Genomic DNA, 27,386 nt, shown 5'->3' on the forward strand with positions numbered 1-27,386 from the left:
AAAGTGGCTGTTGTCTCTGTATTGCAAATAAAATCAAATAGAGGACTAACATAACAGGATTTGTCTGTGTAAAGTCCCCAGAATGTGTTGAACTTCTGCTTCATCAAAAGGTTGAAGGTAATACTTATTTTTGAGGGGTGAAACATGGGTTATATGCATTTACTAATGTACAACAATTAGAAGAATACAAGATAACCAGTAAGACCTACAAGAAGCATCTTTAAACATCAATAGACCAGATTAATTATTCTCCTACAAAAGTTTTAGTGTCAGGTTTGCCATGAGCAGCAATGGGACTTGCTATTGTTCCCTGTCAAAGTCTTGCCATCAATTTTTCTTAACCTGTATTGTCTTGCTACCTGGATTTCAGTCCCACTGACTTCATAGGATACATAACTCTCACTAGGCAAGAGTGCAAAATGTCTTGTATAAATTTACCAACGGGCACAGTATTCTAGTGTGCTATTAGTGAAAAATGTACAATCTAAGTACTCTAATGTTCTTTGTTAAATATATTGACACAAGTTACCTAATGCATCTAGCCGACACCGGCATGTTAAATTGAGATCCCTGCTGTTATGTTTAAATGACTATAGGCTTTCCAGTTACCATGGGAGAATGCTCCAGATGTTGGTTGTGAGAGTTGGTCCTTGGTTTTGGAGAACTTCGATTTCTGCTATTGTGTGAATTTTGTTGAGCTGCTATTTGGAGTTATTCCACATCCTTCCAAGTAAAAATTAAGACTGATAGGAATTTATCCACCTAGTTTATTGATTGTAAGTCACTTTGGGTTCATGTTTGTGAAGAAAAGTGACTAACAAATTAATTAAATAACTGACATCTCCCTGACTTGTGCAAGAGGGGCCTAGGGTAGTGGTTGCAGTGAATATATGCCCTCTGTCACTGATAGTCACTTTGTTCCTAGCAACAAGTAGGAGGATAACAAGATCTAATAGTTCCAATATGGGTTGCCAAAGATAAGGTAACCAGAGAGAGAGTGCAGCATGTTCAGTCTTTCTAGACTGGCTGGAAAGGAAAATAACTAAAATTATGTATCATCTTCAGAAGTACAAGTGCAGTATTTTCTACTGCTAAGCCACTGGAATCTGTGTTTTGCTTTTTCCAAACAACTTTTTAAGTTTTTTCTGTGGGTTTTTGTATGTTTTGTTTTTTGCTGCAGCAAAAAAAAAAAAGTTGCAATTTGACAGTGCCTTGGCTTATTGTTCAAGGGAAAAGGGTGCAACAAAAATATCCTGAAATAGGCACAATTTCACTTAGAGTGAGCTGTTCCAGCATTCATATTCACAATGCATGGAAACATGGGAGGGAATTGGGCTTGGCAGTGAACAGTCTTGGGGCTGGAGGGATGGCTCATCAAGACGTCATGGATCTCCTTTACTGTTTGGCACAATTCCCTAGGTTTTAAATATTAACTTATTTCTCCCTGCCCCACCCTCTGCAGTGTGCTGATGTGAATTTCTGTAGCATTTTTCCCCTCACTGAAGTCTAGGGATTTTGTTGGTCCTGAACTGAGTCTTCATGACTCAGAAGTAAATGTATATTGCTGCCAGTGTTGGAGTGGATTGAGTGTTGGGCTTGAACTAGGAAGAACTGGATTCAAGTCCTGCTCAGCCAAGTTCACTGGTTGCCTTGGTCCCAGTCACACTCTCTGTCTAACCTTCATCAGAATTGTGACGATAATACAGGATAGCCTCCCTTTTCCTGTGTATATGGCTCTGAGCTCCATTTGAGGAAGTATGGGATACAAACATGCTACATAAATGTATAAACAATTAAGATTGGAAAAGCTTCTGGTGGGGTGAGGTCTCTTTGCTTCTCTGACGTCTAATCAGACCCATCCGAAAGGCTCAGGATGCATAATGAATTAGAAGCCTAACATACTGAATTAATAGATAAATTTGATGCAAATGTTAACACCCTATCCCTCCCATAAGCTTTAATTACAACCAGCAGGCTGGTACTTGTGAATTCCTCCAAGGTCTTTCCAGCCTTCTTCCTTTCCCAAGCTCTTTTACAGAGGTGGCTACGGCACACGTCTTGTCTAGCTCCTTAAGTTAAAATAAAACATTAGCAAAAATGTTCATGTGATAGGGCTGAGCTTTTCCATTTCACCCTTCCTAGCCTAATATCCTTTCCTAGGGAATTGTAGTGGTATGGGCCCAAATCAGAGTGATGCTTAAACACTCCCACACGTCAGCTAATTTGAGTCAGAGATCAGTTTTGAGGGCAGTTTGTGAGGGAAAGAATGTGCAGCTGTCCAAGGGTGGGGATAGTGTAGGCAGACAAATGAACTTCAGAAGCTCTTTGGACTGTGATGCAGAAACACTGAAGTGTGGGTGAAGGGATAGAACACAGATGCACGGAGACAATTAGCTCCATCCTTAGCTAGATTTAGCCTCGTGTATCTGCTAGGTATACATTTATTTTATTATTTATTTATTTTAAAAGTTTATACCTGGCCCTTTTTCCGAGGAACTCAGGGAGGCTTACATTAAAAACCAGAAATAATTAATAAACATTATATTCATTTTAAACAATTTAAAAATAAATTAAATAAATACATAAAGACCTTAAGTCACCCAGGACACTGCACAGTAGAGATGACCGCCCTCCTAGACAGATATGCAAGGGATGTCACCCATTCATAAGTCTTTTAGTTTGTTACATCTATTTACTGTCCATAATAGGTAGAAAATAGTATGGACAGAAATAAATGTGTTCAATGCCACCTTGAGATGTTTTTTCTTGTAAAATGGAATAAGGTTTTGTAGGTACCATCCTACTTCAGCAGAAGATGAATTGAAATTAGGTAAAGGAAAGCAAAAAAAGACAATTGAAAGATGGCAGCAGGAAACAACATTTTTAAAGGGATAGTAGTAATATACATTTTATGTAGAATTTTTATAGTATGGGTAGAAAACATAGTTTTAAGTCCCCACTTTGATTTCTTTATGAATTCCTTTTCGGCTGTCTCATGTTCCATCCATCCACATGCTTTGACCTTCCTAAGAATAATATCTCGGATGACTGCAACACTGGCCTGATTTGCACATAATGTTAAGCCAAACCATGGCTAAGTATAAACATGCAAGCATGTAATTACTTACAGTAAAAATTGTGGCCACTTTGCTCTTCACTAGTCCCTCTGCTGCTAGACTATCTGGAGCTAAGCTGTGGTTTGGATTAGTGTTACATCTGAACATGGGTTCATGATATCTCTCACTCCAGACAAACCATTAGCTGTCGCCAAGGTTTGTTCTTCATGTATTGCCCAGACTTACTGGAGGAGATAGGTCAGAATGTAACACTAAGCCAAACCATGGCTTGGCTCCAGGTAGCGCTGCAGCAGGATGATTGGGAGAGGAGTGAAGCAGCCACAATTTTCACTGGGCGTACTAGCATGCTTGCACACTCATGCTTAGCTGTCGTTTGGCTTAGCATTATATGTGAACTGCAACAGTATGTCTTGAGTGGGTTCATAATTTCTGGATAATTACATGGGTCTGAGACACTTTTAAATTGGTGATGTCTTCAGTTTTAAAAATGAATGTATGAGAGAACAAAGGGCTTCTAGAGAAAGCCAAGAGGAAGTATCAAATTCACTTTTAAAAAGAGAAGCACTAAGTTACAGAGAAACATAAAGCATAATTTTGTACATTGTCCAGGACCAGCCCTACTTTTAGGTAAAGTGAGGCAGCTGCCTGAAGCAGCAGATGCTAGCCAGGCGGTTATTACCAGTTCCCCACAATTGTTCTTGAGCTCCCCCTCACTCTTCTCCTGTGTGTGCTACCCAAGCTGTTCTGCTGCCCTCAGGGTGCAGTGGAGGATGCCATTCCATCACCAATGTTAATGCAAGATTCTATTGAACATCTGATAGACTTTTGTGCGTGGAATATGTTGGGGTGGGGGAATGCCATTTTGTCCTTCACCTCAAGCAGCAAAATGTTTTTGGCTGGGCCTGACATCTGTTATCCTTACCTACATTTCAGCAGCAGCAGCAACAATGAAATTATTTTTAGGTGTTAGATTAACTGACGGCTATTTTTCAAGTCTGTATACTTAAATATGTGTGTAAAGATGCACATGCTTGTGCTGTGGTCATGATCCTTTTGGCCACCAATGCACGTCTAGGATGCCCTTAATTTGCTGAGTTAAAAAGAATAGTGGCTGGTGTGATGGGATAGTGCTGCCATGCCAACACCAACATCACTACACCGTACCTGGGCAGGGCGGGGCTGTGGCAAATTGGAGCTGCTTTGATGCACCAGCAGACCCAATCCGGTGCTTTCATCCCTGTTGCTGCTGTTGCATCCCAGCTCAGGCCAGGTAAGCTGCAGCAACATTAGTGTCAGGAAGATGACTCTGTGCCATCACACTGTGCACTACTGGTTAAAAGGTAGAACCCATAGGCCAGCCTTTGCCAACCTGGTGCCCTCCATATGTTTTGAATTACATATCTAATCAGCCCCAGCCTTGGAGATATACTGCCCACTAACATCATACACTTAAACCATGTGGTTTCTCCCAAAGAATCCTGGGGACTATAGTTTACCCCTCACAGAGCTACTATTCCCAGGACCCTTCAACTGAAGTCTGTAAGATTATTGATTATTTGGGAGAAGCCATGTGCTTTAAATGTGTAGTGTGGATGTAACAGTAGTCCAAAACATCTGGAGAGCACCAGGTTAGCAAAGGCTGCCATCTACATCCTCTTTGAACCACAACAAGGGGAACCACAACAAGGGGAACATAAGCCAATGTGAACGAAGCATTCATGAGACCAAAAGTGGCCTTCCAACTGAGTTTAGAGCAAGCAAAGGGAACATGAATGTTGCTTTCCACTATATTTACATTTGGAAACTACTTTGATTGACTGAGATGCTGAACTTTATCAGCATAGTTTTCTTAACTTCCTTTAGTGTGGACTTGATCAAACAAATGTTGGTTCTTATAAAGTTCATTGTTGAGGAACATAATAAAATGTTCAGAATGTTGAGTGTGTGAAGCTATATTGTGCAACGGCTAGAGTTTTTCCCCAGCTGGTTCAGTCTATGATCAGGAAATAAAATGTGCCAAAACTAATTGGGGAGGGCATGTGTAATGGTGGCTTTTATTAGTTATGTTTAGGGTGGCAGTGCTGCTGCTTAGGGCAATTGCAAAAATTAGTGGATATCTACATTTCAATAACATGACTTAGAAGTGTAACACTATGATCTCAGTGCCCTGTTTACTCCTAACTTAGGTTTGTATCTATATAGCCAAAGTGTAAGCATGTTTCTCTCCAAAGGAGAAAGTAAAATCTGCTTTTTATGGCCATGGATAGTCAGGAAGTGACCTCTTCCTTCTAGGCTTTTGGTATAGCTAATAGCAAAAGTAACCTTGATTTCTAGAAAATGTATCCCCTAAATTAAACAGATGATCTTCTGATGGTTGCTAGCTGATATGGGCACTACTTAATCTGCTTAGCTGGAGGCTGGAAACATAAGAACATAAGAAGAGCCTGCTGGATCAGGCCAGTGGCCCATCTAGTCCAGCATCCTGTTCTCACAGTGGCCAACCAGGTGCCTGGGGGAAGCCCGCAAGCAGGACCCGAGTGCAAGAACACTCTCCCCTCCTGAGGCTTCCGGCAACTGGTTTTCAGAAGCATGCTGCCTCTGACTAGGGTGGCACAGCACAGCCATCATGGCTAGTAGCCATTGATAGCCCTGTCCTCCATGAATTTGTCTAATCTTCTTTTAAAGCCGTCCAAGCTGGTGGCCATCACTGCATCCTGTGGGAGCAAATTCCATAGTTTAACTATGCGCTGAGTAAAGAAGTACTTCCTTTTGTCTGTCCTGAATCTTCCAACATTCAGCTTCCTTGAATGTCCACGAGTTCTAGTATTATGAGAGAGGGAGAAGAACTTTTCTCTATCCACTTTCTCAATGCCATGCATAATTTTATACTCTTCTATCATGTCTCCTCTGACCCGCCTTTTCTCTAAACTAAAAAGCCCCAAATGCTGCAACCTTTCCTCGTAAGGGAGTCGCTCCATCCCCTTGATCATTCTGGTTGCCCTCTTCTGAACCTTTTCCAACTCTATAATATCCTTTTTGAGATGAGGCGACCAGAACTGTACACAGTATTCCAAATGCGGCCGCACCATAGATTTATACAACGGCATTATGATATTGGCTGTTTTATTTTCAATACCTTTCCTAATTATTGCTAGCATGGAATTTGCCTTTTTCACAGCTGCCGCACACTAGGTCGACATTTTCATCGTGCTGTCCACTACAACCCCGAGGTCTCTCTCCTGGTCGGTCACCGCCAGTTCAGACCCCATGAGCGTATATGTGAAATTCAGATTTTTTGCTCCAATATGCATAATTTTACACTTGTTTATATTGAATTGCATTTGCCATTTTTCCGCCCATTCACTCAGTTTGGAGAGGTCTTTTTGGAGCTCTTCGCAATCCCTTTTTGTTTTAACAACCCTGAACAATTTAGTGTCGTCAGCAAACTTGGCCACTTCACTGCTCACTCCTAATTCTAGGTCATTAATGAACAAGTTGAAAAGTACAGGTCCCAATACCGATCCTTGAGGGACTCCACTTTCTACAGCCCTCCATTGGGAGAACTGTCCGTTGATTCCTACTCTCTGTTTTCTGCTTCTTAACCAATTCCTTATCCACAAGAGGACCTCTCCTCTTATTCCATGACTGCTAAGCTTCCTCAGAAGCCTTTGGTGAGGTACCTTGTCAAAAGCTTTTTGAAAGTCTAAGTACACTATGTCCACTGGATCACCTCTATCTATATGCTTGTTGACACTCTCAAAGAATTCTAATAGGTTACTGAGACAGGACTTTCCCTTGCAGAAGCCATGCTGGCTCTGCTTCAGCAAGGCTTGTTCTTCTATGTGCTTAGTTAATCTAGCTTTAATAATACTTTCTACCAGTTTTCCAGGGACAGAAGTTAAGCTAACTGGCCTGTAATTTCCGGGATCCCCTCTGGATCCCTTTTTGAAGATTGGTGTTACATTTGCCACTTTCCAGTCCTCAGGCACGGAGGAGGACCCGAGGGACAAGTTACATATTTTAGTTAGCAGATCAGCAATTTCACCTTTGAGTTCTTTGAGAACTCTTGGGTGGATGCCATCTGGGCCCGGTGATTTGTCAGTTTTTATATTATCCATTAAGTTTAGAACTTCCTCTCTCGTTACCACTATTTGTCTTAGTTCCTCAGAATCCCTTCCTGCAAATGTTAGTTCAGGTTCAGGGATCTGCCCTATATCTTCCACTGTGAAGACAGATGCAAAGAATTCATTTAGCTTCTCTGCAATCTCCTTATCGTTCTTTAGTACACCTTTGACTCCCTTATCATCCAAGGGTCCAATTGTCTCCCTAGATGGTCTCCTGCTTTGAATGTATTTATAGAATTTTTTGTTGTTGGTTTTTATGTTCTTAGCAATGTGCTCCTCAAATTCTTTTTTAGCATCCCTTATTGTCTTCTTGCATTTCTTTTGCCAGAGTTTGTGTTCTTTTTTATTTTCTTCATTCGGACAAGACTTCCATTTTCTGAAGGAAGACTTTTTGCCTCTAAGAGCTTCCTTGACTTTGCTCGTTAACCATGCTGGCATCTTCTTGGCCCTGGCGGTACCTTTTCTGATCTGCGGTATGCACTCCAGTTGAGCTTCTAATATAGTGTTTTTAAACAACTAATATGCAGTTAGAACATAGGTAGTGAAGGGCAGACAATGCTTAATATTTCAACTGGTGAATAAGGAGGAACATTGAGGGGTCTACAAAGGCATACTGCTTGATTTGGGGGGTTGCTGCTTTAAAAGCTGGCACTCTGAGTGTATGTGTGCATGCATATACATATGTGTGGAGGCACACTTCCTTCCTTGTACTATTTCTGTAATATTTATAAATGCAGATATTAAAAAATGACTGTAAGTCTCCAGTACATGCTCCTTGTTTGATTGATTGATTCCATAAAAGAAGCCACAGACCTGAACTTACAAGATCTGTACAGGGTGGTTCATGACAGATGCTCTTGGAGGTCACTGATTCATAGGGCCGCCATAAGTCATAATCGACTTGAAGGCACGTAACAACAGCAACAACATGCTCCTTGTAAGGAACATAAGACAACTCAGAAGTGTCAAGCTCACAGTGCTACTATGTAGCTTGTCTCCTTTCATTATTTCAAGGAAACAATTGAGAACTGCATGATCATTCTCTCCCCTACCTCCCAGTTCCATGGTGCATATATACTGAGGTGAATCTTATTCATGTAAATGATACAGCCTCTTTCTAACTTATTAGCCATTCAGGGTTGGATTCCCATGAGTAGTGTCAAAAATAGCCTCCCTATAACAACTGTTCCCTCCACAGAGTATAATAGTTGCAAGTACATTGCAACATGATGAGGGCAACTGAGTTCTTGCAGATATTATGGGTTAGAATTGCTCACCACATCAGAGATGGGTTTTTGATTGTGTCCCTAATGGGCAGTGTAATGTGTTCACCAGCTGCCAATTGTACAGGTAAATTTGAGAACTTGTCAGTGTGCTCTACTATTGCACTTCACCAGTCTATTGTCTTACCGGTTGAACAATGTACTGCGTTCAGATGAACACAAGCTTCAAAAAAGTAAAGTAATTCACATTCAGTTGATGTTACAATAAATTCCTATTCTATTGGCATCAACAGAAACACGTTAGATTTATTAGTAACGTGACATTTGCTCTACTCAGTGTTGCCTTTTCAATCCTTCATTGAAATAACAAAATATTATATTAAATTGCATGTCCTGCCCCCTCAAAATAGACCATGGTTGTTTTCTTTTTCTGTGTGATGTATGAATTCTTCAGGTAATTTCCTAGTAGTGTGCTTTTAAATGAAGGTTGTTCTCTTCTTATTTCTATAGTGAAACTTTTTAGTAGAAGAACTGAATTAGCTCTAGAGTGCTATAGGCCAATCCCTTCTGTTGCTCTTGAGAACAGTTAGTCAATTAGTGTGGCTTCCCTTTTTATGTAGAGGTATCACCATCAAGTTTGACATAATTTTGATGGACCAAAAAGCTAACAAAGGCTCTGTATTTTTAGAATAATATTGTTGCATACACCCCAGTCTCTGAGCGGTGCAAGATTTCAAGAGCTAACTGCTTACCCAGGGTTTTGTTTCCTTGGAAAGAAGGTCAGCAGAGACTGTGGTGTCTTATAAGATACAGTAGGGCCCCACTCATACGGCGGGTTACGTTCTGGACCCCCGCTGAAAAGCGGAACTCATTGAATAGAATGGCGTGTGATGCCCGAAAACCGCCATAAAAGTGGAACAAGCGCCGTATGAGTGGGGCTTTAGTCTAATTGTGTCTGATTGAGACCGCCGCATTAGTGAAGCGCTGTAAAGCAGGGCCCTATTGTATATGGTTTATCTATACAACCTGAGCTTAAGGTGGAGTTCTCAGCTTTAACAGTCCAATAGGTCCTGCTTCCCTATCAGGCTTGTAGGGGAGTCTTCCCAGCCATAGCTTGGGGTTCAGACACAGAGGGCAAGCAAGCCTCTCTGTTTTCGGCTCCCAGGCTTCCTTCAGACTAACTCTGAACACACACACAAACTACTTCCTTGTTGGGGAAAGGGAATCGCTCTCCTCAAGGATCATCCCTGGCCATTTGTCCCTATATCAAAAAGACTTCTCTCCACCACATTATTACATACTCTATGCAGATTATCCAGCCAGCCAAAACAAAGAGCCTAGGCCAGGATAGAATGATTAACTTACCAAAGGAACTTGTTTGACCAGTGGAACAGGTTTCTCTGCTGCAGATCCCAACTCCCAGATTCAGGATTTTAGGCTGGGAAGGGACTGAAAGATATAATCCATACCACCCCACAATCCTATAACAATAGGTTCTGTGGTTTGTGTGTTAATCTGTACTTTCAGTTTTAATGCATTTTAATAGACTTGAGCAGTCAGTTTTGCTATGTAATTACTGCTCAGTATTAGTCATTCTAAAAGATTTAATGTATGCCTGACATCTTTTTGTTTGTGTGTGTGTTTGCAGGCCAGAAGAGACCAACAGAAGAGTGAAAAATGTAAGACGATTATTTTCTCTTTTCATTATTTGATTTACACATGCAGAAACCTTTAATAGTAAGAGGGATCCTTCAAATGACACAAACTAGGTAATTATAGTATGTGTAGTACTTTTTATAAGATACAACAATTCTACACATCGCCCCCAACTTTATCCCAGCCGGCTTGCTTTTTAGATCTTAGGTGGGTCTGCCTTGAACATCTTGGACCTAAGGCTGTTTGCTTATATCATGGCTGGGGTGTGGGTTTTTTGAGCTTGTGTGGGTTTTTTGAGCTTGTGCACAGTAGGACGATGGTATACCTTATTTTTTATGAGAATATTTATGCAGTATGCTGCATTAATATAATTTGAATTTCAGAGTATGCTATATGATCAAGATTCTAGATACTCATGTTCAAAGGAAACTGATTGAAATGGTTGCTTCCTGAACAACAGAAATGAAATTCCATTCCAAAAGAACACAAATTGTTCATCCCAAATTATGTTAATAAATCATATTATGCAAAATAAATGAGAAATGGTGCAAACAATATGCATTCATTTATTGAACTATGTTTACTGAAGTCTACAAAAGGGCATACAACAGTAAATTTAGTCTCCTGAGGTGCTTGTGCCACAGAGAGTTTGTTGACTTATTTAACCTTTATGATTAAATTCAGAATAAACTTGGCAAATTAAAGTTATGCAGATAAATCCAATACAATGGATGCAGATCTGCACACACTGCTTATTTCATAATCGTCATGCTTTGTTCCAATCCCTATGTGTGAGTAGAACTTCGGAGTTTTTCCTTTTGCACCTGTTAGTGTATTGGCAAGAAAAGTGCAGTGAATGATGGGAAGTTATTGCTGCTCCTTTACGTCAAGTGTGCATGCACTGTACAACAGGGTTATTTTGCAGCAATTACCTGCATGGTTTTAAGTTCAAGCTTGTTCCACTGAATTATAAATTATTTTGTAGCACTGCTTGCGTGAGTGAAAGATAGTATAAAAGTTGGTGTGCACTGAAAGATTACACCTCAGACAGTGTTGTCTGGTGAGGGCCCTGGGATTGCTACCTATAAATTGGCCAGAAAATGCTAGCTTTTGCCATCAGTTTGGAGAAGACCTCTAATAAGGAAGTCATGAAAATGAAGAACATTTCTTCACACAGTGCATAGTTAAACTATGGAATTCACTTCCGCAGGAGGCACGGGTGGCCACCAACTTGGATAAAAGAGGAGTAGACAAATTCACACAGGATAAGGCTATCAAAGGCTACTAGCTATGATGACTATGCTTGGTCTCTGTGGTTGGAGGCAGTACGCCTCTGAATTCCAGTTGCTGGGAATCACAAGTGGGAAGAGCACTGTTGCACTCGGGTTCTGCTTTTGGGCTTTCGTTGGGCACATGTTTGGCCACTATGAGTACAGGGTACTAGTCTAGATGGGCCACTGGCTTGATCTAGCAGGCTCTTCTTATGTTTCATGTTTAATAGTTGAGGAAGTGTCAACTGTTGTTAAATGTCTTAGAAGCAAGAAAGTAAGAAATGTCATGTAACGGTTGTACATTTGGAATATTTTTCAAGTTTTTTATGGAGAAGTTAGATTTTGAATGAAATACTTTAGGCTATCTTTTCCATACTGGCTTAACTTCATTATTCATGAATGCTTTCTGTTTGTTTGTTTTTTTAAAATTAGGTTTTGATTACATTATATTGGCTGGGCAGGAAAGCACACAGCAACCCTTATTATAGTGGCCCACACCTTAGTTTAAAAGCCTTCGAGAAATTATTAGGACAAGCCTTGACAAAGGTAAGACATTAATGGAAAAGAAAGTAAATTTAACAAATATTAACTACAAGAACTGTGGGGGGGAATTTATTCACCAGCCAAATATGTTTTATCTGTTCTGTTTTCTACTTCTTGGGGTGGTGAATCTACAACTGTAGTTTTTGTACTGCTGATTTCCTGTTTTCATATACAGTTTTATTGCTGTGAGCTGCAGTGGGTTGGTGGAAATGCAGCCTAGAGATATTTTTAAATAAAGATTAAACATTGAATGTATTTGTTCCCGTCTCCTGTGTAATACCTAGTTCAGCAGCTAGTTCTATAGGAGGTCATTTTGAAGAGGGAATGAACAATGGTGAGTACAGCCTCAAATCTGTGCCCTAACCTTCAAATGGACTGCCTACAAGTCTCATTGCAACAGTCTCCATTTACAACACATATGACTTTCACTTCTGGTATTCCAGTTGTTGGGGAGGTTGCTGATAATCAGAGAATTGGATTTGGCCCTGGACTGTCATGGCGCTGATCCCTAGCAGAATGCTTTGTCTACTTACAGGCATACTTAAATTTTACTATAGAACTTGCCAGTTATATTGTATATTTTCCCAGATGCACATTCAGATTATAAATCACTAGTTATATTTAATTTCTATTTCAAACTGCTTGTAAAGTTCCCAAAGACGTAAACTTCTCTTCAGAAAAACACAATTCATGTCAGTCATATAAAACGCATTGCAAAATTAGCATCTTAAAAATCCTCTGAACACTTTTTTATAGTTAAAAAGAAACTTTTTCACTGCAGGCTCTTGGAGAATCCAGTAGTCCCAAACGAAGTGGAAGGGATAGTGGATACGGAGATATTTGGTATATTGAACGCAGTGACTCACTTTCATCATCTGTCAGCCATAAGAGAGACAATTCCTTTGATAGCTTGGATTCTTTCAGCTCAAGATCTTCTGCAAGCTTTTCATCAGACGTAACTTTGAAAGGTGGCAGTGAAGGTAATATATTCTTATAAGTCTTGTTAGCCTTTTTTGTTTGCTTGTTTGAGAGAAGTTGGATGAGAAGAGCTGTAGGGGTTAAATGCTTTTGCCTTTTGTCTTATATCGGTTTTCTCCTAGTTTTAAACAAATCTATCCTGAGCCTCTGTAGAGGAATGTCAAACAGCAAAACACATTTCATTGAACATGTTTGCTAGCAATTGAACAGCTGACTGAAAGAAAATGAGTGGGCACAGGCAACTGAATCTCATATTGCTCAGTTTGGTGTGAAATTCCTCTTTTTTAAAACATGTTTTGTCCACAAAAAATGTGGGCCTTGGATTTGTTTCACTGTGTATGTTCTGTTTTTTGTTTAGGTGTGTTACTGTAACGTCCCCTGTTCCCTAATTTATTAGGCAAGAAAATTTTTGGACTGCCATATTGTAAATTATCTCAAACCCTAAGAGAAACTTCCCATTTCTTTTAAATAGGGGTGGGGAAAACTGTGGCCCTCCAGATGTTCATTGACTACACACCCCTTCTTCCCTGTTATGCTGGCTGAGGCTGATGAGAATTGAAGTCAAACAGCATCTGAAGGCTGCAAGTTAACTACCCCTGCTGTAGAGTTCAAATAGAGCACTCTAGTTAATATTTCATATATTATAAACCAAGGATAGCTGCCATAGCTAAATGGAATCACCCATGTTTGGAGGCAGTATATTGTTTAATAGTTGCTTGGTGGCAGGCAGAAGAGGGCTATTGTGTTCATGCCCTGTTTCATGGGATTGCTACAGGTGTCTGGCTGTTGTAAAATAATGCTAGGCTAGATGGACTTCTGATTTGGTCCAGAAAGGGTTTAAATGCATTTACATGTGACTGATCAATAACACTAACTGAAGGCTATCAGATCTTTCAACCAAATTTGTGATAATGCAGTCAAAATGTAATTTTTAAATCACCACCAGCAATGAAATGAAGCCAACAGTGTTATTGTAAAACTGGTCACATTCTAAAACTTATTTTTCACTGCAATGCCAATTGTCGGTTTTATTTAGTGTATGTATTTCTCTGTATTTTAAGTGTAACAATTAGATAACTTGTCAAGTATTTCCATTTTAAAAACTTTTGCATTCTACTTCAAGTTTATTGGAAAGAAGGGACACATTTGGGATTTACCATCTCTGTGGATATTACCGACACTAATATTTCTACAGTTTGTGTTGCTATTCCCAATAGCGTTTTGATAACCATACCAGCATTAGCAGAGCCTTCATAAATAGTTTTGTAAGAACTTCATGATCTCTCTTTTGTGGCGCAGTATGTGAGTTGTGACCATCTATTCTGGCACTCAAAAATCAATTGAAAAAACTGATTTCAGTTCAAATATGGTGTTTTAATTAATATTGCTCTTGTAAGTTATGTGGAGAAATACCAGTTATAGGGCACAGTCACTGAGATTCACTTTGCAAGTGAGAATGAGGAAATAATGCAATTAATGTCATGTTACAATGAAAACCAAAGTTCAACCAGGTGGATTTTCATACAGTGCTATGGCAAACTGCTACAAATACTTTTTTTACCCTATTTGAAAAACAAAACAAAACTCCAAGCATCTAGTTTAACATTGGCTTATAACAAGAGAAGTTGCTGTTGCTGAAATTTCAACTTAGAGAATTTCTGTGTGTTTTTATTTAAAAGATTGTGAAAGTGACACAGAATCGGAAACACACGCAAGAATGCAGGATCCCAGTAAAGATGACATGTCATATCGCAGAGTTGCCTTAATTGAACCCAAACCTGCTGCAGAGTTCAATCGTTTCTTACCCAGCAAAGCTAAACCACCAGCATATATGCCAGCACCTTTGAGGAAGAAAAGAATAGAGAAGAATGAAGACAACAGAAGAAGCTGGGCAAGTCCTGTGTTTACTGAGCCAGATGGAACATTTTCAAGGTACTAGTGTGGTGCTTAAATATGTTAAGCCTTGTCACAATGATAACATTTAACTTACTGTTTCAGAAGTGGCTAGATGCAAACATAATGTGGGCATGTGATCTTCCCCTTCTCCTTGAGCAAATTCCTTTCCCATTCCCATAAATGTTTTGCTTTAACCATGTTTGCAGTACTGTGTTCTCATTTGATGCTAGCCAGATTTGCCTTTGCATTTCAAACTTTGGCTATGATGCAGGTGCAATGCTTATGCCATGGTTAAAAGAAGCCATGGAAAGGATGAGGGGATTTTGTATGAGAGAGGAAGGTCTGGGCTCATGAGTCTTCATTAAGTTTCTGTTATTTCCATCTCCCAACCATGGCAGTAGATGCATCAGAAATATAGCAGCCTTTATTAAAAAGTTGACACAGTGTTAAGTTCTTAAAAAAGATTGACTTCAGTTAAATATTCAGTTTTGGAATATCAATTTTAATTTGAAAAAGAAGCCTACCTTTTTATATTACAAAAGAGGCCCCCTGAATGTGTTTTATTTTGTATTTGAAGCTTGCTGAAATGATGCATTTATCAAAATATTACATACCCTTTACTTTCCCCTGTGAGTTGTAATCAAACTGTCTATTTTAGTAAGGTAAGTAAAAGTAAACCTTGGCTTCAATTCTACGATGGGATTAATTTGAAGTTTGTGGCAGCAGTGCCCCCCCACAAAGCCTCTTTAAAAGGTCTTCCTGAATGATGTGGAGATTGCTAGTGGCAGGGGAAACTACTTAAAATTGGTCACCCCAGTACAAAGTGATGATGTACAAAATCTTCTTTCTTTCTTGAATTATGTGGGGGACGGTTACATAGTATTAGCTGAAGTTGTGACTGTAGTAGGGCTGGTGGCACGGTATACCAATTTTCATTCTGTGGGTTTATTCCTATTTTGGCCGATCTCAGCAGATGAGGAAAGAGCCCTTTAGCTTCCAATCAAAATAGCAGAGCAGAATGTGGCATTGCGCAGGTGATATGTTACTATGGTGGTAGCTTCTATTTAGAAGATGAAAGGAAAGATGACTGATGTTATTATGGATGACATGGCAAAGTGCAGGTTCTTGGTGAAAAGAGCTTTGCTACACCTGGATTTCGTTATGCCCAATAAAACTATGCTTCCAGATCTGATGCTCAAGACATTGTACAGATGGCTTGTACTCAAAGAGCTATGGTCATGTCTAATTCTGTGGGTTCATAAATGTACTCCTAAATTACAAAAAAAAATTCTCTAAACAGTGCATTCTGAAGCCAGAGTGTTTTGACCTGCCTCTACAAAAGCTTAAACTACTTCTTGTGTGTGTGTATGTGTGTGTGTATCAAACAGTTCCCTAACATTTTCTTTTTGGTCAAATTGAACACGAGTCTCCTGTAATATCAGCCTACTCGTATTGTTGCAGTGCTTTCATACTAGGAACTAATTGTGCTTTATTCACAAGTTCATAATGTTTAGCCCCAAATGTCATCTGTTGTGTATTTGACAACAAATTGTGTTTGAAAGTATAACTTGACTGGATATTTTGTACAGTAACCAGAGAAGAGCTTTGCAGCAAGAGATGGAATGCAAGACATCAGCTAATATTCTTTCAGGCTTCTCCAACTATTTGGAGGAGGAGGAAGAAAAGACAGTGGGCACTCCAGACATTGAAACAGATGACCTTTATGTTCGTAAAATAAATGCTGCAATGTCAAATCAAAAAGTTTCCTCTCATAAATTTCTTCCCAAGTCTTGGATTCCAGGGGAAGAATTGCACTGGAAAAAAGCAAAAAGGATATCTTTTTCCAAACAATGGTACAAGGAGATTCAAGGATTCAGGTTTGTTGCCTTGCATGCTCTCTTTCCATCCAAACAGGCCTTTTTAAAAAACACATTTTTAAGTGTTTCAAATCACTGCACAATTTTGGTAACGGGTCGGGGGAGTCTTCACTGGCATTTGCCTGTGGAAACTGAAGCTTGAATAGCTTTTCTGCTCGATTTTGAAATACTGTCGCTTCCTATACCAGTTATTTTAAGCTGTGTATTGAAATAGATTACTGCACACAATTTTTGTGCTACAACTTACATATTTTTCCTTCTCCACTTATTTGCTGCTGTGTAGTATAAATGCAGATTCCGAAGAGGATGTTGCAAGAGTCCAGACAAGCAATAGTATCATGAGTAACTTGGGTAATAGTTGCAGAGAAGACTCAATCTTCGTTAAACAGACTGCTGAATATGCTGCAAAATCAATATCGCAATCTACAGAAGAAAATTTTAGCTATTCCTCTGATCTACCAAGGTTGCTACAATTGCATGAACCATGCTGTCCTGTGTGTACAGACGTCTGCTGTTTGCTAAAAATTAAAATGAAAAGTTAATATGGAAAGCTGCCTTTTAAACTTTTTTTCATGTCCATATGTGTTAGCTTACTGAATTCACACTAATAAGGCAAACTGAATTTTATTTTTGTGTTAGTCAATGCTCTTGTGTCCTCCGCCATGATTGGAATGCTTTGCTGCTACTCTGGAGTAAAAGTGTTGTCCTTTTAAAAAGATGTCAGAGTTGTAACCAGCAACATTTCAGTGTTGCAGTGTGTGCCCTTTTCAGTTGCAAAGTTACTGCATCCTTTTGGTCTGCATTTCAGACCTTGCTCTCACTGAGTTGGGAAAGCTCTGAGGTGTAGCACTTCAGACTGCCACTGAGGGTCGAATTGACTGAATGGTCCACACACACAAAAAATCCTCCAAACAGAAAACTATTATGTTAGAGGAATGGATTCTAGTCTAGCCTTCTCCCTCACATGCCAGTTTTTGATGTGGACAGAGGTGTTTTGTTGTTGTTGTTGTTGTTGAGGACAATTCCTTCAGTTTACAGGCAGGGGTTCACATGAAGTGGTACAACCCAAACACAGGTTTATCACCTCAGTGAGAGCTAGGTATCTGTCGCTACTGGTGAATACAACTCTAATTTGTGTGTCTTTTTTATATCTCAGTCAGTTTTTATTTCTGCGGGCACTGCAAAAATACTCTGACGACTACTTGTCCTCTGAAACTAGAACCAAAATTGATCCTTCTTCTGGGCCTAGGCTCCTAACATGCAGAAAAAATAATTATTTTAGGCCTGGATGTGATGAAAGGGACAATGAAAATGGAGACTATTATCCAGATTTGGAAAATGATGATTTGTTTGTTCGTAAGACTGGTGCTTTCCATGTGAATCCAGTAATTCTCCAAGATTTTGAGTATCTTAGAACATCCTATAAGCAAGGTCCTCACATAGAAGGGGAAATAGTTCTCCAGCCCAGAGATGATGAATCTGCAATTCCAGATTTAGAAAAAGATGATTTGACAGTTCGCAAAGTTCAATTGCAGAAGAAAGTGCCCTTATCGGGTGCCCCAGATAGATACCAGCCTGCTCTTTTTCCGGATCCTTGGAGTCTCCCACCAGAAATCCAGGCCAAATTTCTTTGTTTGCTTGAGAAGACAACCACAACAGATGAGAGACAAAGTGGTGGAAAGATTTTATCTCCCTCTTCACGACAAAAGAAAGATGATATGTTGATCCGCAAGATTGAGCTACTCAGTGTAGGAGTGAATGTGCAGCCAGTTAGTTTCTCTCCAGGAGCATGCAGCAAAGAAGATATGGAAAAATGGGAGGCAATCAGAGATGCCAGCAAAATCAGACACAAGAAAAGGCAAATGGTTGAAAGGTCAGCTCATGGCCATGCATGGATTGTGCTTGTAACCAAATATTCGGAAACAGGGTGTGTCATGGGGAGAGAGAAAGAGAGCATCCTGTTTTCAACCATGCATGTCTTGGTGTGAAACTTCAGCCTGTTTGTGTCTTTGTGTATCGTCTCATAAGTTACGTTGGTTATCAAGCTCATCAACAATACAAACTACATACTTCAGGAGTTTCAGGACTGTTTGATCACTGGACTAATATAACCTCAAAGATTATACAACTCCCTTTCTGTAAAGGATCAGAAATATGCATTTCTGCTGATAACAGATACAAGATAGCTAGTACTTCACAGCACAGACCTTCTTGGAAACGTGCATTTGGAGTGCAGGGGTGGCTAAATGGGAGTAATTTTTTTCTTTTTGCTCATCACCTTAAAGCCTTTTCCTAGGACGCTCTTACTACAGTTTAAGAGCTTTATATTCTTGTATTGAAAGCCATATCTGTGGATGAAGGGAGGCAAGATGTATGATTTGCTTCTTCTCTTGTATATCTTTCTCCATAGCCATGTCTATGTGATCTAAAGAGCCCCATTAGGTAGGCTCAAGAATTGTGCCCACAGTTTTGAGAAGGAGCAGAGTGTGGGAGCAAAAATCCCATTCTGCAACCTCTTACCCTTTTCAGCAGTTTATAGTATGTCCTGCTTCTAAATTGCTTCTTTGCTTTTCTTGACTCAAAGAAAAACCCTCAATTCAAATTCCTTTGACAGAGTAATTATAGTCGGTGGGGGGGGAGAGAATAGTTTTTTTCTTTTACCCTATCTATCCTAGAGAGAGTCTGTGCATTTATAAATATTTTTAGCAATCCCACTAAAATATTAATGGGTAACTCTGTCCCAATCCAGCCACTGAAATCTAACCCTAATGTATGAGGACTTTACAAGCTTTTCAGAAGATGCTTGGATTCTAGTGAGCGTAAGTGGCGATAGTTGACATCGCATATCTTCATGAAGAAACAGTCCTGGGACATTCTCAATGAAGTTTCTTATATTCATCTGGTAAAGTGTTTCTCATCTTGAAATACCCTCATCTGTTTCATTCTACATGGAACATTCATTAGTCCTTCATCAAACATTGGATGTTTTTGCCAGCTGAGTAATTCTAAAGCATCAGTCATGCATGTTTCATTGGAAAATGTAGCTGCAAGCTGGTTGCATTCTTAAGCTTAACACAGTTAACAAATTTAAGGAATGTGTGTGTGTGTGTACTGCCTTCAAGTCGATTCTGACTTATGGCGACCCTATGAATATGGTTTTCATGAGGCTGAGAGGCAGTGACTGGCCCAACGTAACTCAGTGAGCTTCATGGCTGTGTGGGGATTCGAACCCTGGTCTCCCAGGTCATAGTCCAACACCTTAACCACTACACCACACTGGCTCAAAGGAATAATTAGAATTAAACATGTGAGGCACCCAGTTCTTTAATTCCCTCTCCCACCACCCTCAGTGGGTGGAATTTTCGGCTGCCAACTGTCCCTTACTCACTTTAGTGCTCAAGAGAGCTGTGCCCAATGAATGGCTCACAAAACACATGGGCTGGATCTTTGCCCTAACATATTATTCTGTGTCTGTTTCTAAATAGCTCAGTAATGATTATACAAACAACTACCAAACATAAATCAGAGCTATAACTGAGACTGTACTTAATGTGTTAAGCTTCTGATATGTCTTCTGTGTGTTTGATATAATAAGATGTGTAAAACTTTTTTTTAAAGTGCATATTTGCATTTTCAAGCTTAATTCTAAGGGGAGCTCTAATATATGCACTGTTGTAGTCCATGTTAAGCCACAAAGAAGCAAGTAGGTGTGAGTTACCATGTGTGCTGAAGTTTGAATTTCACAGTTCAAATTATTCTTACAAAGTTAAGTCTAATAACTGCATTTTAAGATTGTTGTAGGGACCTCATATGTTACTTTGGAAGTTTATTCATTGTTATAGCTGGCATTTTTACATTTGGTGAAAATGGAATGGGCAATATGAACTTGTTTTGGTTTTCTGATTTCCCCCCCTCAGGTTGTTTCAAAAGATTTCTGATGAGCATGGGTAAGTTTAATTATAAAAGCATGGCAGAACATAAGTATCTCAAAGTAAGACAGTGGATTAACTACATAGTTTGTGGATTTCCAGCACTGGCTAAAGGCTTGTGCTTGAAGCAACTTGTGCATGAAGCTTTATACTTGACTGCTTGGCTGATTTGCATAGCAGTTTCAGGGATTCATTTAGGACACTGATGGGCAAAGTGGCCCCCTCAGATGTGACTCAACTCCTACCTTCATTCAGCCCCAACCCCCAGACAGTATGGCCAATGATCAAGAATGATGGTAGTTGTAGTCCATTAACATCTGGAGCGGCCACACGTTTCCTCACCCCTGATTTAGTAGAAGCTCTGAATGGCAAAAGGCTTGCATGTATGGAGAAAAATAAAATGGGCAGCTAAAGTCTTGTTTCTTAAAATGAGCTATGAAAGTTGCATTACTGAAGACTAGTGTGTGGCACACTTCACATAGAGTATGTTTGAATACTGCTTACACAATCCACACTTCCCACAAGTAGCTCCTTCTACTAGATGAAAACTGGTGACTTATCCGCCAGAGATGTTGATGACCCAGTCTGAGCCAATCACTTGTGCCTGAGAATAGGATATGCCTGCTGCTGTGCCAGCAAATTCTCACAAACAGTGAAAATATCAGCTTGATGTGGTGTCCATAAGCATTTGCAGGCTTTCATCTGCAAGTTCTTTGTATAAAGTCCCCTTTCAGATCTTGGGAAAGAGTAAACTTTGCTTCATGAAAATACCACTTAGACCAAAAATATTGAGGGGAATGTAATTGGTAAATATTCAAATGTATAATATAGCAGATAACATTATCAGGGAAGAGCTTTCATCTTTTAATGGTATAAATGATCAAGCCAGTATCTTTTTAATACTATTATTTGTTTCACTGTTTTGGCTTTGCTAGTTCCATGCATGCAGTGGACTTTTATAAAATTGGGGAAACCCTTTCACAAATGTTGACTCACTACTGACTGAAAACACAGATATGGTGGTAACAGTGTGGCCGATAGCATAAACAGCAGCTGCATATCTTCATTCCTTATGTTAGAAATTACATTTATTTATAAAAGTATTTATAAACTGCTCTCTTGCAAAGCATCAGAGTGGTATAAAGCAACATAAAAACCTTAAAGCAATGCAGAACAGTTATTTAAATAACTTGTTATTTAGACAATTTAAAACTGTATAGGCCTGTTAGCATAAAAAAACCTCTTCAAGAGATGCCAGCAAATCAAAGCAAGGGTGCTTGCCAAATCTCTGCTGGAAGAGTATTCCACAGCATGGGACTGGGAACACTAAACTGACTTCTAGTTGAGACCAGTCATGACTCTGTAACATTGGGGAGGGGGACTACTAACAGTCCTCTTGTGGATTATCTCAGTGATCAAGCTGGGAAATAAGGGCTCGGATGGTCCTTAACCTGAACCCCAGTTGTTCAGGGCTTTGTATACCAACACAAAAGTCTTGAATCTGGCCCATTAGGATATGGACAACCAGTGAAGGTGTTTTAGCAGAGGTATTGCATGTTGTCAGTTGTCTGTAGTGACATGATATCCTGGATTTCCTTGGCCCTAGTCCACATCTGAGGTTGCTCGCAGTGGTGGCATCAGGGAAACCTGTAACACTGTGATACCAAGATGTGAGACATTGTACTAGATCTTACAGGGTGAGTGTGGGAATTAGGTACATGATGTCCACTTTTTTTTAACCAACGTATATTATAGTTGCAGCTAGTTGGGCCATGAAACAATGTGCGAGAGTCACTGAAAAGGGCAATTGCACTAAGCCTTGCAGGACTGAGTTATTATTAGGCTTTAAAGCATTATCTGTCTGTCTAGCTATTTTAAATTCTCTACACTGCCATTCTCAGTTGGGATGATGGTGTGTCCAGTATGCTGGGTTATATGCACCAATCGCCCAGAAAGGTAGAGAAATTCGTGATAGGCTTTTGGGACAGCCTGTGAACCTCGGCTCCTCCTCCAGTTCTTTCCATGCCTTCATCCAGGGTAGCACTTTTTCTCCGTAGCTCCTCTTCAGCATATTTGGTTCTCTGTTTGTTCCTTCTTGGATTCTTTTTCTAGTATTTCCTTTCCCCTCGTCCTTCTCAAAAAAGAAAAGGAGAAATACCTTTGTGTTTCCTGTGAGTCTTCTGTTATCTTTTGCTATCCTCACTGTCTCTGGAAGGCAGGCAAAAGCTGAACTAAGAAAGCAAGACATGTGAGGGTCGTTGGGGAGAGGGAATCGAAAGCCTTTGCTGCTTCCACAAAGGAGCCTCCAGCTGAGAACATCTGATGCAAGCAACACCATCACCTTCTGAATACTGCTCATTAGCAGCACCCCTGCCTCTTTTCCCCCACTCCCAGCCCATGGAGAGTAATCTCGACTAGTATTTTCCTGGACATGGTGGTCCATGATCCTTGTTGTGCAGATGGGGGTTGCCGTAAGAGATCTTGCAACAACATAAAACAGAGAACTCAGACTTTGATGTACCTCCACAGAAAAATGATGCAGAAGGAGGCTGTGATGAGGGAGAGGGGTCCTTTCAAGTGGTTGTGGAGTCCTCAGTGTTTTCCCACTAGGCACCATCTTTACAGATCAGTTACTATGTTTTGTACACAAAACCACCTTCTGGGGGCTACAGGCTGCAGCCAAGACTCTGTTTCTGTATAACCACAGTTCTTCACCCTATTTTTGCCTTCCCCTAACCCAAGGGAAGTTTCCATTTTATTGCTGCCACCACTCCTTCTACAGGAACGAATTAGAAATACTAAGCAGCATGAACTGGCAGATATCTCTGCTCAGCTATCTAACCAAAACTGAGAAGGGACATCTCAAAAACGTTTAAGGTCTTCCCAGGTTGGTTTTGACTCATCTCTTGGCCACCTCTTCAAAAACAGCCGCTCAAACAGTCCTGAGGCTCCACCCTTCATTCATCAGAAGGTTCTGACCAAGGCTCTGCCGTCCCTCATGATCTTACAGCCTCATTCCAGTCCTTTGCCTTCCAAAAGGAATGAGGGAAACAAAGGTCAGATGACCTTGCTTTCCCCCTTTCCACACATTCAAAGAATGTGATTCCTATGAGGATCTAGGCAAAGAAGGAGACTGTTCAGATAACTGTTTGCCTGAGGAATTGCACACATCTAGTCTTTTCCTAATAAAGATTTTGTGCCTTTATAAGCTAAAGCTATGTCCTCCCTACATCTACATCTTGAAACTCCAGAAACTTCTCAACCAGTTTCCAGATGAACATTGTTTTTTACTGAAGTCAAGCCAGCTTTTTTGTTCATTCTTTTCTGACATTGATCATTAATGGACAAATCATGAATGGGCAAATCATCGATCGGGAATGGACAAAAGTTATTAGTTTAGCTCAAAAGCAGTATTCACTTATCGTGAAATGTGTGGAAGAATGTGGTAGACTCTCTACTGTCAGCAGTGCTCTTAGGCTCTGTTATTCCCTGGGGCAAAGGTTGGGGGGAGCAAACCAAGCTCTTGAAAAGAATCATGATGCTTCTGCCCTAGCCCTCAAAATCACTGCCACCTCTTTTTTGGCCAGAGCCACCATCCTTTTGTCTAACGCAAGAACTTAGATGGGGAAAAAGCCCCTTCAAATGAACCATACCAGAATTGGTAAGACCTCATTGCAGATGCTACAAAGGGTGTCCTGCAGTTTTGAGCTCAAAACTATTGCTGCATCAGCTGTGCACATCCTTGGAGTTCTCAACACTACTGAAGATTTTCTCAAGTTGCCAGTTTATATGCCTGGCAGAATGGGCAAAGTTTTCCAGTCCCTTCAATGATGAATCAGATCTCTCCTAGTTAGTAAGCCTGTAGTTAGTAAGCCTGTTCACAACATAAAGTAACAAGACACACACATCGCCTGGTTCTTGTGCAACAGAGTAAAGGAAATGTATACCCTAAATACAACTTGGCCCCCAGACATTCTATCCAGAGTGTTGTGAAAAGACAGGGAGGAGAAGGCTACTGTCCTTCAAGTGGCACTTCTTTAGCTAACATGGCCATGGTTTTCAGAAATTCTTGACCTGGCAGTGTCAGGCCTGTAGTTTCTTCCCTAGTCACCAGATCTTCTCTCCCAGGGTTGTCTCTGTCACCCCGGCACATATTGACTGCACATGGCTACTGTACAGCTAGCTCTCCACCAATTATGATACCCTCTCTAAGATATTGTCTGCTATGTTAGCATCCAGAAGGCCTTCCACCTTAAAAGTCTATGAGGTCAGATGGTCATATCCATAACAATCTCATCATTTGTTCAGCAGGCATACACAAGCTCCTCGGTTTTTTACAGGACTGTCTGGGCATGAGGCTCAAGCCTAGCAACCTCGGACATCAAGGCTCAGCTTTAAACTTCATTCTCCATTCTTCCCTGGGGAGTGAATATTTGATACTCTTCGTTTTTCAAAGAGAACTTGAGCACCTTGGCGCTCAAGCACTATGCTGTTTCAGGAGAGGAGTCTCCTTCATGAGTCTACCAGGGTGCACAAGTTCCCATTCTGGAGCCTCAACATGGTCCTTAAGTCACAGACATGATCTCCATTTGAATCCTTAAAAGAAGCAACCCTAAGGCTGTTACCTCTGTAGGTTGTGGTCCTGGTAACCATACCCAGAGTTCACAAAGTATCTGAATTAGGAACCATCTTTTTGAAAGAAAATTTGTGCATCTTCTATAATGATAGCCATCATTCAGATGAATTCAGCATTTATTCCAAAGGTTGGCTCGTCTGAACTGATTCTGTCATCTTTGTCTCCAACCCTCTCATCCAAGGAAGAGGATTTCACCCAAATTGGACATTAACAGGACTCTTAAAACCTGTATCGAACAGTCATTCAGATGGACCAATTCACTGTCTCCTTCAACCCTATATCTTTAGGTAAGGGAATCTCTAGCTTCATCTTGGCTAGATGGCTTAAAGCCTGCATCTTTGTAGCCTGTAACACTCAGCATTTGACTAAACCTTGCCACATCACATCACACTTTTACAAGACTGGTGACAAGGCAAGTTTTTCTGCAAATGCCTCACTTGTGGAGATCTGCATGGCCACCTCATGGAAGTATTCCTACACAATAAATCTATTCCACTGACCCATGGACCCATCTTAGTAACACTGTAGTATAGCCATATCCCAGCATATAGATGTCTCATTACCCCAATTGAGAAAGAGGCATTTGCTACTGACTCAGCTTGAATGTTCTTTCTAATTGGAGTGAATGAGACATCCAAGCTGTTCCCTAATAACCAGTGACATCAAATTGCTTTTCTTTTATGGTCTGGGCAATCACCAGAACCTCTAGCTTGTATAGTCCTTTTCCTATGGGAGAAAGCTCAAACACTTAAAAAGCAAATCCTTCCTTTTTCTCCTGCCTTTGACCTGAGTAGTCTTTCCCCCACTCTGTTTTGGGAACTGTATTTACCATCTCTCTCTCAGCCTTTGGCATGGGACAGAATTGGAGAAAAAGCCTAGGGTCAAAAGCCTATCATGTGTTTTCCCTGCTTTCATGGGCAGTTGGTGGGTTGTTGTTGTTGTTATGTGCCTTCCCTCCTTTATCCCAACTGGAAAAAACATTCACAGTAAATAGCCTACATTCCTTTCTGGCAACCATTCTCAAGACAACTTAAAACATTAAAAAAGCTGTGTGTGAGAGAGAGAGAGAGGAGGTACCTTTCATTGTCCTTGGACGAAGCCCCAAAGTAAAATCTACCTTTGCATAGCAGTATTTTCCATGGTATTCTTATTGTTTATATTGGATTGTAGTTGCTTTTGCAGTTTTTGCAACCAATATTTGTGTCTGAAAAGCAGTCAATACTTGCAAACATGTATATGAATGGATACTCTTAACACTAAAGTAATGGAAAATACAGTGCATGGTTACTACTGAAATGCTTTAGGTGATGCTATTGGATTATATGCATGTAGGTTGTCTTGTTGGGGAGCTGAATGCTATATTGTAGAATACAACGTGCATGAGCTTTTTGTGACTTTATTTCAATTTTTATTATGTCTCTTGTGGCTTTTTGGCAATGACTTTTGGAAATGGACTAGAATCGTAATAAGTATCCAAATAACTCCCATAATAAGTGGTTATATGCCACCAAAATCAGCAAGAGTACAAAAACTTACTGTAGAGTGAACTAGAATTTCTATTTCATAAAGGTGGTTAAATGTAATGGGTTTAGGTCTTCTGTTGCTTTAACCAAGCTGTTAGGAATAACATTGTTTGACTTCCTGAGGAAGCTTTTATCATATGTAATTCCTCCCCCACCCTTAAAAAAAACTTGGCTTCTTCTAACAAACCTTTTAGAACATTTAAAGTACAAATACATTAGATGTTTAACTTTCCTTAAACTATGAAATTTGTCATAGAAGCTGAACACAAATAACTGGGGCATGGTCAATGCTTCTATTTCGTACAGTTTGCTTTACACAGCAGTAAATCCCACTTGGTTTAATGGGGCTTGCACCTCAGTGAGTATTTTTCAGATTACAACCATACTAGTTAACTTCTAGTTTCACCAGTAAATATTGGGCTTTACGGTCTAGCCCTCTGTACATGTCAGTGATAGGGGAGAGAGGTTGTTTGTGATGATAGTGGGAGCTGACTCGCTGTGTAGATCTAAGGTGACATTACATGCAAAAAGCAAGCTGTCTTGGTTGTTTTATGCTATTATATTGTAAATTTCACAATGTACTGTGGTATATTTCTTTCAAGTAAAAATGTTCAGAACCAGAACCTATTTTATGATTAGGACAGGGCCAGTTT

At 40.1% G+C, this 27,386-nt stretch overlaps 1 protein-coding gene across 11 annotated transcripts in view; it reads left to right on the forward strand.

The window, feature by feature from the left end:
- Positions 1 to 27,386, forward strand: part of LMO7 (LIM domain 7) — a 178,980-nt gene that overhangs the window by 105,056 nt on the left and 46,538 nt on the right. For 8 of the 11 annotated variants that reach the window (XM_061630013.1, XM_061630015.1, XM_061630012.1 and 5 more), the window contains 8 exons: positions 10,073 to 10,103; positions 11,784 to 11,897; positions 12,676 to 12,874; positions 14,552 to 14,804; positions 16,358 to 16,645; positions 16,929 to 17,108; positions 17,802 to 18,518; positions 20,563 to 20,592. In XM_061630013.1, coding sequence (XP_061485997.1) covers positions 10,073 to 10,103; positions 11,784 to 11,897; positions 12,676 to 12,874; positions 14,552 to 14,804; positions 16,358 to 16,645; positions 16,929 to 17,108; positions 17,802 to 18,518; positions 20,563 to 20,592 — 1,812 coding nt within the window. The remainder of the gene's footprint in view (positions 1 to 10,072; positions 10,104 to 11,783; positions 11,898 to 12,675; positions 12,875 to 14,551; positions 14,805 to 16,357; positions 16,646 to 16,928; positions 17,109 to 17,801; positions 18,519 to 20,562; positions 20,593 to 27,386) is intronic. The other 3 variants (XM_061630020.1, XM_061630023.1, XM_061630021.1) reach the window with 2 other exon arrangements.

This window comes from Rhineura floridana, chromosome 5 (genome assembly GCF_030035675.1).
Source record: "Rhineura floridana isolate rRhiFlo1 chromosome 5, rRhiFlo1.hap2, whole genome shotgun sequence".
NCBI lineage: Eukaryota > Metazoa > Chordata > Lepidosauria > Squamata > Rhineuridae > Rhineura > Rhineura floridana.